General features: G+C 41.1%; 1 protein-coding gene across 3 annotated transcripts in view; it reads left to right on the plus strand.

Moving 5' to 3' along the window:
- Window positions 1-295: 295 nt before the first annotated feature.
- Window positions 296-12,445, plus strand: part of LOC134351017 (anthrax toxin receptor 1-like) — a 290,770-nt gene continuing 278,620 nt past the window's right edge. For all 3 annotated transcript variants that reach the window (XM_063056982.1, XM_063056983.1, XM_063056984.1), the window contains exon 1: window positions 296-719. In XM_063056982.1, the coding sequence (XP_062913052.1) occupies window positions 571-719 (149 nt within the window). In that variant the 5' untranslated portion in view covers window positions 296-570. The remainder of the gene's footprint in view (window positions 720-12,445) is intronic.

Genomic DNA, 12,445 nt, shown 5'->3' on the forward strand with positions numbered 1-12,445 from the left:
GAATTCATTCGGTTCCCCCTACTTTCAACCCCCCCCAATTCTCATCCCCCCCTTTGCACTGTTAACTTCACTGCTACTTACCCCCCCATCCCTATCCCAGGTTGCCCCTCCTATCTGACTCTCCATGCCCTCCCCATTCCTCTTCATTTCCCCACCTCATCTCTCTGCTGTCCCGCCCCGGGACGGGAGAAGCCGACTTTTATTATTTAATCCTTTTTGCCACTCGGCGGCGTCCTAGGTGAAGCCTCAAATCTCGACCCCCTTTTCTCGCTTAAATCCCCGTGGTTTGCTTCATTTTGAGAAACTTTGTGGGAAGTCTGCAAAACATTTGTTATGCTGCATCCGTGAGCTTCCGTGTTTGTTCTGATCCGAGGAAGCATTCTGCGATCTCAGTTTTCAGTCGGACTGCTTTGTGTGAAAACTACACTCCGAGCATAAGGAGAGTGGGAGATATCTGACGCCTGTTCAATTTGATGCTCGGGGCTGACGTAGCAACCCTGATGGTGAAAACTTGCAGAAACACTTCTCGTTGCTTCCTCTTTTGTTGATCGTCTTCTCTTTGTGGAAATAATGGCATGCTCAAAGCCATGCTCTTTCGAGGCAATAGTCAAATGCTTCTTGGTTGGAATCCTTTTCTTTCTGTGCAGTGTTAAGAGTGCCGTGAACGATGGGGGTCCTTCTTGCTATGGAGGATTTGACCTGTACTTTGTTTTGGACAAGTGAGTATTGTTTTACTTTCCTTGAACAATGGGATGCCTTAGTCCAGCGCTACATTTTGTTATATCTCCACCGAAAGGGATTGTCAACTTTTGAGAAGTTGCAGTTAGTGGCCGCTTCTGTGCGTACTTTGGACTGATAACATAAAGGCTCGTTGCAATTGTCAATAATAATTAGCACTATCGTTGCCGTTAGCAATATAGGCAAAAGAAAAAAGTAACTCTGCTAAGCTCGTTTCATTTGAGATATTTTAATGAATTCGATTTGTAATCATCGAGGTTATTGCCAGGACCCAGTTGGTCCAGAAGTGACAACTTTGTCAATCAACTATGGAAATATTAACGCATTGTCAATCCGTCTGTTTCTAAGTCGAGGCTGTCTTTCTCTCCGTTTCACCAGAATCAGCTTTATCTATTGTTCGTTCGGACCCAATCATATCCTTCTCGGAGATCAGTGGAAATCAGAAGAGCTTTATCATACATCAACTTAAAGTTTAACTTAATTATGAACGGTGGTCTTAATGGACAAGTTGCAGGGTAGCAATGCTTTGAACGGGCGAGCTCCACAGTTAAATCGAAGGGAAAATGTGATATGTGTGGCATTACTTCAACCATTTACTTTCCCATGACCGGTGTTGATAAAGGGGAAAATGGGTTCCAGGGTATTTTTATTCTGCTTACAAGGCCGTTTTTTTTTGTTGTTGTTGAAGAATAATTACGTATTTTGTTTTAACTTTGCAATGATAAAACCGTAACTTTAATGCTTGCCTTGAAGGACCAACGATGATTAAGCAACACTTGCCACTAACACTGACGATTGTGGAGGTAATTAACATGAGGTTTCTTATTCAAGCAATTTACCCTTCAACATCTCTTTGCTACATTAGTCGAATTCTACTGTGCCCGGGCTACAGCATATTGTCAGTTCAGATTTGGACTATTCTTCTAACCAATCCACATATCTCAGGTTTGACTGTGTCCTCCTGAAACAGCCTCCAGAGGGCAAGAAGGGGATAGGGATTTAAATTATCCCATGCTGAAGTGAGAATAAGTCAAACAATGAACGTTTTAGTATTGGTAAACAAAAAAAGCTCTGAATCAGAGAGATTGACTGTCAGAAGTGAATACTGTTTGAACTGTTACATTTGGACACCTCATTTTTGCCCTGCTAATATCTACCAAGATTGGTAATCATGAATTATAAAAGAAAAATTAAGTATGAGGCTACTCAACCCATCTTGATTGTGTTGGATCTTTGAAAAAATGCTTAATTAGTTCAATCTTTCTGCACTTTTCAATACTCATGCTCCTTTCAGAAGTATATATGTCCATTAAAGTTTCTATTGGATTTAGTTCCACTAACTTTTCACCTCCGCATTGAAGATTACACCAGCTTGCTTTAAGAGAATATCATCCTCCCTTTTGATTCTGTTCCCATTTTTAAAAGCTGATGTTCTAGCTGTCCATGGAGACAGTTTATCCTTAGCTGCCCTTCAAAGGCATCTCATAATCATAAATATCTCTATTAAATCGCCCACTAACCCTTTCTGTTTGGAAGAAAGAAATCAAAGCTTCTCTAGACTCTCCATGCATGTTCTGGGCTGAATCTTTTATTCATAAACACAATGAAAACATTCGGTGTAAGGTAAATAATCTGAGTTGATGGAGAGCCAAGTTCATTGAAACATAGAAACATAGAAGCCTACAGCATAGTTCAGGCCTTTCGGCCCACAATGGTGTGCCAAACATGTCCTTACCTGAGAAATTACCGAGGTTTACCCATAGCCCTCTATTTTTTGAAGCTCCATGTACCTATCCAGGAGTCTCTTAAAATACCCTATCATATCTGCCTCCACCACTGTCACCGGCAGCCCATTCCACACACTCACCACTCTCTGCGTTAAAAAAAACTTACCCCTGACATCTCCTCTGTACCTACTTCCAAACACCTTAAAACTGTGCCCTCTCAAGTTAGCTACTTCAGCCCTGGGAAAAAGCCTCTGACTATCCACATGATCAATGCCTCTCATCATTTTATACACCTCTATCAGGTCACCTCTCATCCTCCGCCACTCTAAGGAGAAAAGGCCAAGTTCACTCAAACTATTCCGATAAGGCATACTCCCCAATCCAGGCAACATCCTTGTAGATCTCCTCTACACCCTTTCTATGGTTTCTATATCCTTCCTATAGTGAGGCGACCAGAACTGAGTACAGTATTCCAACTGGGGTCTTATCAGGGTCCCATATAGCTGTAACATTACCTCTTGGCTCTTAAACTCAATCCCACGGTTGATGAAGGCCAATGCACCATATGACTTCTTAACCACAGAGTCAACCTGCGCAGCAGCTTTGAGTGTCTTGTGGACTCGGACCCCAACAATCCCTCTGATCCTCCACACTGCCAAGAGTCTTACCATTAATACAATATTCTGCCATCTTATTTGACCTACCAAAATGAACCACCTCACACTTATCTGGGTTGAACTCCATCTGCCACTTCTCAGCCCAGTTTTGCATCCTACCAATGTCCCGCTGTAAGCTCTGACAGCCCTCCACACTATCCACAACCCCCCCAACCTTTGTGTCATCAGCAAATTTACTAACCCATCCCTCCCCAACCAGGTCATTTATAAAAAAATTAGTCAACTCAGTCAACTTTTAACATCTTTGAAAGGAGAAGGCTGAGTAAAGTTGAGTGCTACTCAGTTGAAATTTACTTTCTTGGTGAAGGTTAAACTATTGCTCCCTATTAATCTGAGCTGAATTTCTTAATCATGGAAGGCAAGCCAGAAGCCTCCAGAAGACTTGTCAGTGAGCCCATATTTTCAGCTGCATGATTGTCTTGCAGAATTTGATGGCACTTAAATTATCAAACTTAATGCAGCATCCAAAAATTTTCAGTGCTGGAACCTTTTGCTAGAATACAACAAATTAGAATTATGAAGTTTAAGGATGATTCCCAGATATTAAAAATTCTGAATGATCATGTGGAAAATGAGGATTTTTTCTGAATGAAAATCCAGTAGTCTGACATTTGGTAACTGTATCACAAGCGAAAGTGTTCACATCAATGAAGAGATCCTGAATTTGGGAAGTCTAATCTGGCACCACATCATATTTTGAGAGTTATTGTGGGTATCACTAACAAATAACATTTCCAAAAGCAGAAGGCTCCATTGTGGAGCAGGAGGAATGAATTGTTCTGGAATCACTTACCTGGTTGAATTGAAATGAAAGTTTCATCTTTCAAAACATGCTGGTAAGAACGCTCAGATTACAGTACTGTGCAAAAGTCATATGCATATATATACTGTATATAGTCAGAGTGCATAAAACTGTTGCATAGTACTGTATTTGTCAACATGGAGCGGAAAGCGAGTTTGTAAATCTGGCTGGAGTAAAGGATATTGGGAATGGCGAGGGTGGAGCACTGTGGGAGGGATGTGAGACAGGGGGCAGAGAAGGAGTGCCAGGGTGGGGCTGGCACTGGTGCAGGCACACCCAGCCCTCAGATACCAGGCAAGGTCATTTGATTCCAAAAAGTTGGTTTATTGATCATTACAGAATGTCTCTCTGGTGCTTGTCACTTCCTCCCCTCTCCCTTCCTCTTTTCCCAACCACAATATTCCTCCCCTGCCCCCTTCCCACTCTCAGGCCACAGTAGAGACCCGTGTCAGAATCAGGTTTATTATCACTCACATATGTTATGAAATTTATTTTATTGTGGCAACAGTACAGTGCAACACATGAAAATACTGTAGTACCATGCAAAACTCTTAGGCACCCTAGCTATAAACATATATATATATATATGTTTGCACAGTGCTGTATATTCAGAATCAGAATCAGGTTTACTACTGCTGACCTAGGTCATAAAATCTGTTGTGAAAGATGTCTATGAATGGAAATTACTTTTCTGTGGCTTGGATCTACTTTTGAACATTAATTTCCTTGGAAAGGTTTGAAAAGGCACAACCCAAGACCCCTTTGGAACTAGGCTGGGAACTAGTTGTAATATATGGTGGGTTGAAGTCTTACATTCTTGGCACAGTGGACTTTGTTCTGAAAATAACATTACATTTCTCATCCTTGCTTTAAAGTCTTTCCATTGTCTCTACTGCTATTATTTTGTTGACCCCTCCCACCCTATGTCCTCCCATGTACTCTCAACTTCTCTGCTCCTGGATTTCTCTTCCAGCCACACCTCTTTTGAATCATTTGTCTCATCCTCTGGAAATGTGTCCCCAGACCCTTCCAACCTATTCTTTCATTTGTAGTGACAAGAGTATCTTGGCAAACTACTGCCTTTTCCTAGCTTTTCTGTCTGGTACATTTTTCATGGTTGATATTTACCATAGGCCATTCCTATCAGTTATTAAGTACTCAAGGATATGGACACAAGGTTTTGTCTATATAAAAGCTACTATGTGAAAGCAAATTATTGTAATTCTCCCTTTCAGGTCAAATGAAACCAGCTCTTAATTGATTCCTTCACCTTTGTCTCTTTTACATTCACTAAGATTCCAGGTTTGGTTGTTATGGTTTGTATGCTGTAAACTTTCTGGTTCACCCTGTCATAAAATAATCAGCCAACGTAAATTCTAGTTATACTGATGTGCCTATAACAACCCATCTCTATATCATAGGGCAGATGTATTATTGTAATTCCTCAGTGAAGCTGTTCATGCTTTGAAGATCACAGTGATTATGAAACAAAGACTATGTGATACAGTGAATACAGGTATTGACTTTGATACTTTGTAGGCACGGTATTGTCCAGTACATTATAATGTAACTACATCAATAATTATATTGTTTTATATGTATGTTCCAAAATAAATCAATATCTCAATTTAGGACTTAAGGCTCCAAGTTTTAAGTAGAATTTAATCTTAGCCACCGATTCCACCCCTCTTTCTGATGTCTCTTTGAAGCCAAATGAAACTTTTGCAACTTTCACCTCATATTTGACCTTGAGTTGAGCTTTGATCTATGACCTGCACTATCACTAAGGACTTCCTGTTATGATATGTACCCAACCGTGCCACCTTCTGCGGTTTAGAAGCTCTGACTCCCCAGAATACCGATAGCTCCTGCGGCCCCTTTAAAGATTTAGGCCTGCCCTACTAATTGACGGCCATGTTTCGGCGCCAGGATTTTAATATTTAAAGAGCAGTTGAACTGAGGTTCGGTGCTGAATTGTCAGCTCCACTTTGGATTCTCATCTAGCATCTAGTTTAGACCCCTGTTCACGTTTCATTCTTGTATCGTGTCTCGATGCTAGTCTTGGATACTCCAGCACTTGGGTCCTAACTATCCTTACTTAGGTCTCTCGTCACACTTCTTAATCCCACCTCTGTTGCATCACCGGATTCTGCCCCCCTATAGCTCAATGAATGCTGAAAATCTCAGTTATGCCTTTGTTTCCTCTGCTCTTGAGTAATCCAATGCCATTATGAAATGCTTTCCGAATTTTTTTTTTACCCTCTGCAAATATCAAGTCTACTAAAAAGCTGTTGTTGGCAAATTATTTCACAGATTTCAGTGCTTGGAGGCTTGTTTTGAAATCCAGCTACACATTTAAAGTCCTGGCTTCTGTCTACTGATATCTTTTATAAATCTACTGACTCTCACATCTATCTTGACAGTACTTCTCATCTTGTCATTTATACAAAATGCCCTTACCTTTTTCCGTTCCTCTATCTCTGGCACATCTGTTCTGAGGATGAGGCATTTCCTTTCCAGTGCTGAGGATGGGGCTTTCCTTCTCAGAACGTCAGAGATGTCCTTCCTCTTCAAAGAATGGGGATTCCCTTCCTCCACCATTGACGCTACCCTCACCCACATCTCCTCCATTTCAAGGACATCTGCCCTCACCCTATCTTTCCATTATCTTAACAGAGATAGGGTTTCTCTTGTCCTTATCTACCACCACATGAGCCTCCACATCCAGCACATCATTTTCCACAACTTCCACCATCTACAACAGGATCCAAACACCAAATACATCTTTATCTCACCCCCACTCTCCAATTTCTGCAGGGATCACTCTCTTTGTGATTCTCCATGATTCCCTCCCATCCATTCATCCTTCTACACTGATCTCCCTCTTGGCACTTATTCCTGCAAGTGAAAGAAGTGCTACATCTGCCCATTCACTTTCTCCCTCACCTCTATTCAGGGTCGCAAACGGTCCCTCCAAGTGAGCCCATACAATTTACCTGTGAGGTAAAGTGTTGGGGTTGTGTACTGTATCCAGTGCATCTAGTTTGACCTCCTCTGCATCACTGAGACCTGATGTGATTGGGAGAACACATTGTCAAGCACTTCACTCTGTCCACAACAAACAGGATTTCCTGATGGTCAACCATTTTAATTCCAATCTCCAGTCATATTCCAACATGTCAGTCCATGGCCTCTTCTACTGTCATAATGAGGCCACTGTCAGATTTGAGAAGCAACACCTCATATTCCATGTGGGTAGCCTCCCACCTGATGGCATGAACATCAATTCATCTAACCTCTTGGTATTTTCTCCCCACTCCTCCTTTATTCTTCTTCCATTCCTCATTTTGGCTCCCTTCTTACCTTTTCTCTTCTCCTCACCCAAGTATTACCTCCCCCTGGTGCACCTCCTCCTTTCCTTTCCCCCACGGTTCACTCTCCTCTCCCATCGGATTCCTTCTTCTTTAGCCCTTTATTTTTCCAGCGATCACCTCCCAGCATCTCACTTCATCCTTCCTCCCTCATCCATCTACCTTACTCCTCACCTGGCTTCACTTATTACCCTCTTATTCTGGCTTCTTCCCACTTCTTTCCAGTCCTGATCAAAGGATTCGGGCCAAAATGCTGATTCTTCATTCTTTTCCATTGGTGGTACCTGACCTGCTGAGTTCCTCCAGCATTTTTATGTGTGTTATTCTAGATTTCCAGCATCTGCAGAATCTCTTGTGTTTAAAGTCTTCATCATTTTGGAATCCCTTCTTGCCCATTCCTCTGTCTAGAACAGGGGTTCTCAATCTGGTGTCCACAGACCCTTTGCTTAATGGTATTGGTCCAGGGCATAAAAAAGGTTGGGAACCCCTGCTCTATAATGTCTTTCAGTTCCACACTGTTCAAATTCTAGACTCTTGATCGTCTCTATAGTTAATTGCTGCACCATTAGTAACACCATCTTTAGATGCCAAACCCCTAAGCTCTAAAATTTCTTTGGCTAGGCTTCTTTAACTCAATTTTTACCTTCAAGACACTCCTGAAAAATATATCATCATTTTCTGACCAGCTTTCTTTCTTGCCATTAGCTAAAATCTCCTGATTTGCAACAGTGTTACATTTTGTCTGATAACATTCCACTGAAATTCTTCAGGATATCTTTGCTCTTTTAGATTAGATTAGGTTAGATTTTGAGGACACTCAGTCCTCGTTTATTGTCATTTAGAAATGCATGCATTAAGAAATGATACAATGTTCCTCCAGAGTGATATCACAAAAAAGAACAGGACAAACCAAAGACTAACAGTGACAAGACCACATAATTATAACATATAGTTACAGCAGTGCAAAGCAATACCATAATTTGATAAAGAGCAGACCATGGGCATGGTAAAAAAAAAGTCTCAAAGTTCCGATCGACTCCTGATAGTCCCGATAGCAGGCGGCAAAAGGGAGAAACTCTCCCTGCCATAAACCTCCAGGCACCGACAACTGTCGATGCATTAGAAGCACCTGACCACAGCTGACTCTGAGTCTGTCTGAAAACTTCGGGCCACTGACCAGCCCTCCGAGCGCCATCCTCTGCCGAGCGCTTTGACCCCATCCTGGCCGCTGAGCAACAAGCAAAGCCAAGGACTCGGGCCTTCCCCTCCGGTGATTCTGGATCACACAGTAGCAGTGGCAGTAACAAAGGCATTTCAGAAGTTTCTCCATATGTTCCTCTGTTCTCTCACATCTGTCTCCATCAAATCAGGATTGTGCACGGCACCCTACTTGACAGATAACAGATATCATTCACCGGAGTGGCCTTGCAAGCTGCGTCGCGCCGCCATCTTCCCCTCCTCCTTACAGATGTTTTTACTAAATTACCTTCAAGAAGATGTTTTTGGAGAACATTATTTCAACACATGGCATAATGGAATAATCTTGCCATCTGACAGTGATGGTTTTGGATCTCATGAATTTGTCCTTTATCAATATCTCTTTGCGAAACAAAAACATCTTTGGAATTTCCTTCCAAAAGTCTCCTTTGTTGCTTTCCTTCAGTAAGACCATTTTTAAGACTCCAGCTTTTTTTCCCCTTTCTCAGGTTCCACAGCTCAATTTATATTTCCACTTGTAATAACACTGTTTTTTGTGTTAAAGGTTCTTCTTAAATGTGACATGTTATTATTGAGATCACCTCTATACATTAACTACCCCTTGTCTCCCCTACCTTTAGGTTGCCTCTGTTTCTCTATTCTGGAAATGCCATGAATCTGATGTATTTTTGCAAAACATTTACATGAAAGAAATGAGTGAGAAATTCACTTGAGGCTTTCCTCTCCTAGCTTGATACTTTATTGCTTGGCATGAGTGTGGAACCACAACACCATAAGGTCGTTATTTAAAGCTCGGAGAAAAAAAAACAGAAAAAAATTGATCCTGCTGGGAATGTTACTGAGAAGTTTAGCAGTTTGTGCTGTTCATGTATTTAATGGTTTGTGCATTCTGACGTTTTAGTTTTGCTTTCATCTGCAGATATTAATTGGTTGCCCACAAAGTGTTCTCAGTTGTTTCTGAAAGACATAAAAAAAGACTTGCATTTATCTAGCACACTTTGTGGCCATGATTTTTGGTGTACACTCACTAACGTAAAGTAGGATTTGCAATGACAATCCGTCATGTCATTCCATGGCCTCCTCTACTGCTGCGATCAGGCTACACTCAGGATGGAGGAGTAACCAGTTTATATTCCAGCTGGGTGGCTTCCAGCCTGATGGCATTAACATCGATCTCTCTAAATTCCGGTAATTGTCCACCCTGTTCCTTCACCATTCCCCATTCCTGTTTCCCTCTCTTACTTGCCTATCACCTCCCTCTGGTGCTTCTGCTCCTTCTCTTTCTTCCATGGCCTTCTATCCTCTCCTATCAGATTACCCCTTCTCCAGCGTTTTATCTCTTCCACCAATCAACTTCCCAGCTCTTTACTTCACCCCTCCCCCTCTCCTGGTTTCACCTATCTCCTACCATCTTGTACTAATTCCTCCCTCCCCTCCGCACCTTCTTGCTCTGACTTCTCATCTTTTTTTCCAGTCCTGAGGAAAGATCACAGCCTGCAACATTGACTGTACTTTTTTCCATAGACGTTGCCTAGCCTGCTGAGTTACTCCAGCATTTTGTGTGTGTTGCTTTGGATTTCCGGCATCTGCAGATTATTTTCATGTTTATGCAATGACAATGCAAGTTTCCAGCTTCCATAAGCGCCTGTAGGACCAACTGGTCTGTAGTGTATAATTTTTGTTGCCAAGCTCTGCTCTCATTTTTGATAAAGTTGTACTTTTCTGAACTAATGATTAACTAAAAGATATACCAAAATATAAGAAAAACATTGCTTACAATTGATGAGTGCATGAACTTGATGCTTAAGTGATGTTGCTGTTCTAGTGCCTGTAGAGCAGCTATTGCTTTGGAATCATAAGGTTATAGCTGCAATTCTGATACGGCTCTGAATGTGCAATGTTATCCGGCTATGCCATTCTCCCTCAGTATTACACTGGACTATCAAAGCTACTGATTTTGTGACCTGAGCTGTTACAATCTACTGTGATTGATGGATGTAAAAGGGTCAATGACATTATTTAAAGATTGGGACACTTACAGTTTTATTTCAGATTTACGATACCTGAAATAATTTACTTTTGGAATTCTGATCAATATGGTTAAAAATGGGTAATTTTTTCTAAATTGATGTTTGTGCATTTTTTTCAATGTGTAAATTGATGGATTTATATGCCTATAGAAAAAAGGAAGTTGGCTGTAAAATCCTTCAGAGAACTCAGGGATACCACTGTTAATAGATACATACAGTGTATCATCAAAATTTCTTTAGGCAGGTTCATTATTGCTCTATAAGGTGTTGCTTAATTTTGTAACTCTTATTTTGTACATTAGAAATCTACTTGCTACTTGCCAACATACTTGCTAATGTTTCCTCACCATGCGAGGAGACATCATCAGTGCACTGTTAATTGTGGTGTCTCCTCTGAATGCTTAGCCTTTTGTATTCTTGATTGGTCGTCATTACAGAAGCTCAAAAGTGTACGAAGACCAAGCATTTGAAGAACATAGCACAATTAACAGCATATTGATGATGTTTCCTCATATGTTGATGAAACATTTGCAAACATTGGGGTTAGGGTTGCCAAGATCAGAGAAGAACTCAACTGAACCATCAGTCACCGGGCCACACATTTTCCAAATGATTACCACTTGCTAAGTAGATTAGCACTTCACTGAGGTAAACAGAAATAAAGTATTTCCTTGTTAGTTTTAAATCAAATCTACATTTCTTAGAACACAAGGAAATTACAATCAGCTAAAACACTGAATGGTAGAACATTAGGAACTGAGTCATCATGAGTCCTGATGAAGGGTCTTGGCCCGAAACGTCGACTGTTTATTCATTTCCATAGATGCTGCCTGATCTGCTGTGTTCCTTCAGGATTTTGTATGTGTTACTAAGAACATGGAATCTTCCTAAATAAATCTTCCTAATAATAAGGGTAAATAATGAGGGTAAATTGAAAATTTTAATGATTTTGGATTATTGAATTGAAACAGGCTTATTTAGTATTGGGAAAGAAGGATTACCATAGTTGACATTTCAGAGTGTCTCAGCTGGCAAGGTCTATGACTCCATCAACCATGCTTCAGTCCTGATGCTGGATACTTTGGTTTCTTCTTCTTTGATTCCATGGATATGTGAATTCGTAAGGTAGTTGGCCACTGTAAATTGCTCTTAATATGTAGGCGAGTGGAAACGGGGAGGGTGTATTGTGTCTCAATGCTAGTCTTGGATACTCCAGCACTTGGGTCCTAACTATCCTTACTTAGGTCTCTCGTCACACTTCTTAATTCTACCTCTGTTGCATCACCGGATTCTGCCACCCTATAGCTCAATGAATGCTGAAAATCAAAGTTATGCCTTTGTTTCCACTGGTCTTGATTAATCCACTGCCATTATGACTTGCTTTCTGATTTTCTTTTTACCCTCTGCAAATGTCAAGTCATCTAAAAAGCTGTTGTTGGCAAATTATCTCACAGATTTCAGTGCTTGGAGGCTTGTTTTGAAATCCAGCTACACATTTAAAGTCCTGTCTTCTGTCTACTGATATCTTTTATAAATCTACTGACTCTCACATCTATCTTGACAGTACTTCTCATCTTGTCATTTGTACAAAATGCCCTTACCCTTTTCCGTTCCTCTATCTCTGCCACATCTGTTCTGAGGATGAGGCATTTCCTTTCCAGCGCTGAGGATGGGGCTTTCCTTTTCAGAACGTCAGAGATGTCCTTCCTCTTCAAAGAATGGGGATTCCCTTCCTCCACCATTGACGCTACCCTCACCCACATCTCCTCCATTTCAAGGACATCTGCCCTCACCCTATCTTTCCATTATCTTAACATGGATAGGGATTCTCTTGTCCTTATCTGCCACCACATGAGCCTCCACATCCAGCACATCATTATCC

The sequence above is a fragment of the Mobula hypostoma genome, chromosome 8, assembly GCF_963921235.1.
Source record: "Mobula hypostoma chromosome 8, sMobHyp1.1, whole genome shotgun sequence".
NCBI lineage: Eukaryota > Metazoa > Chordata > Chondrichthyes > Myliobatiformes > Myliobatidae > Mobula > Mobula hypostoma.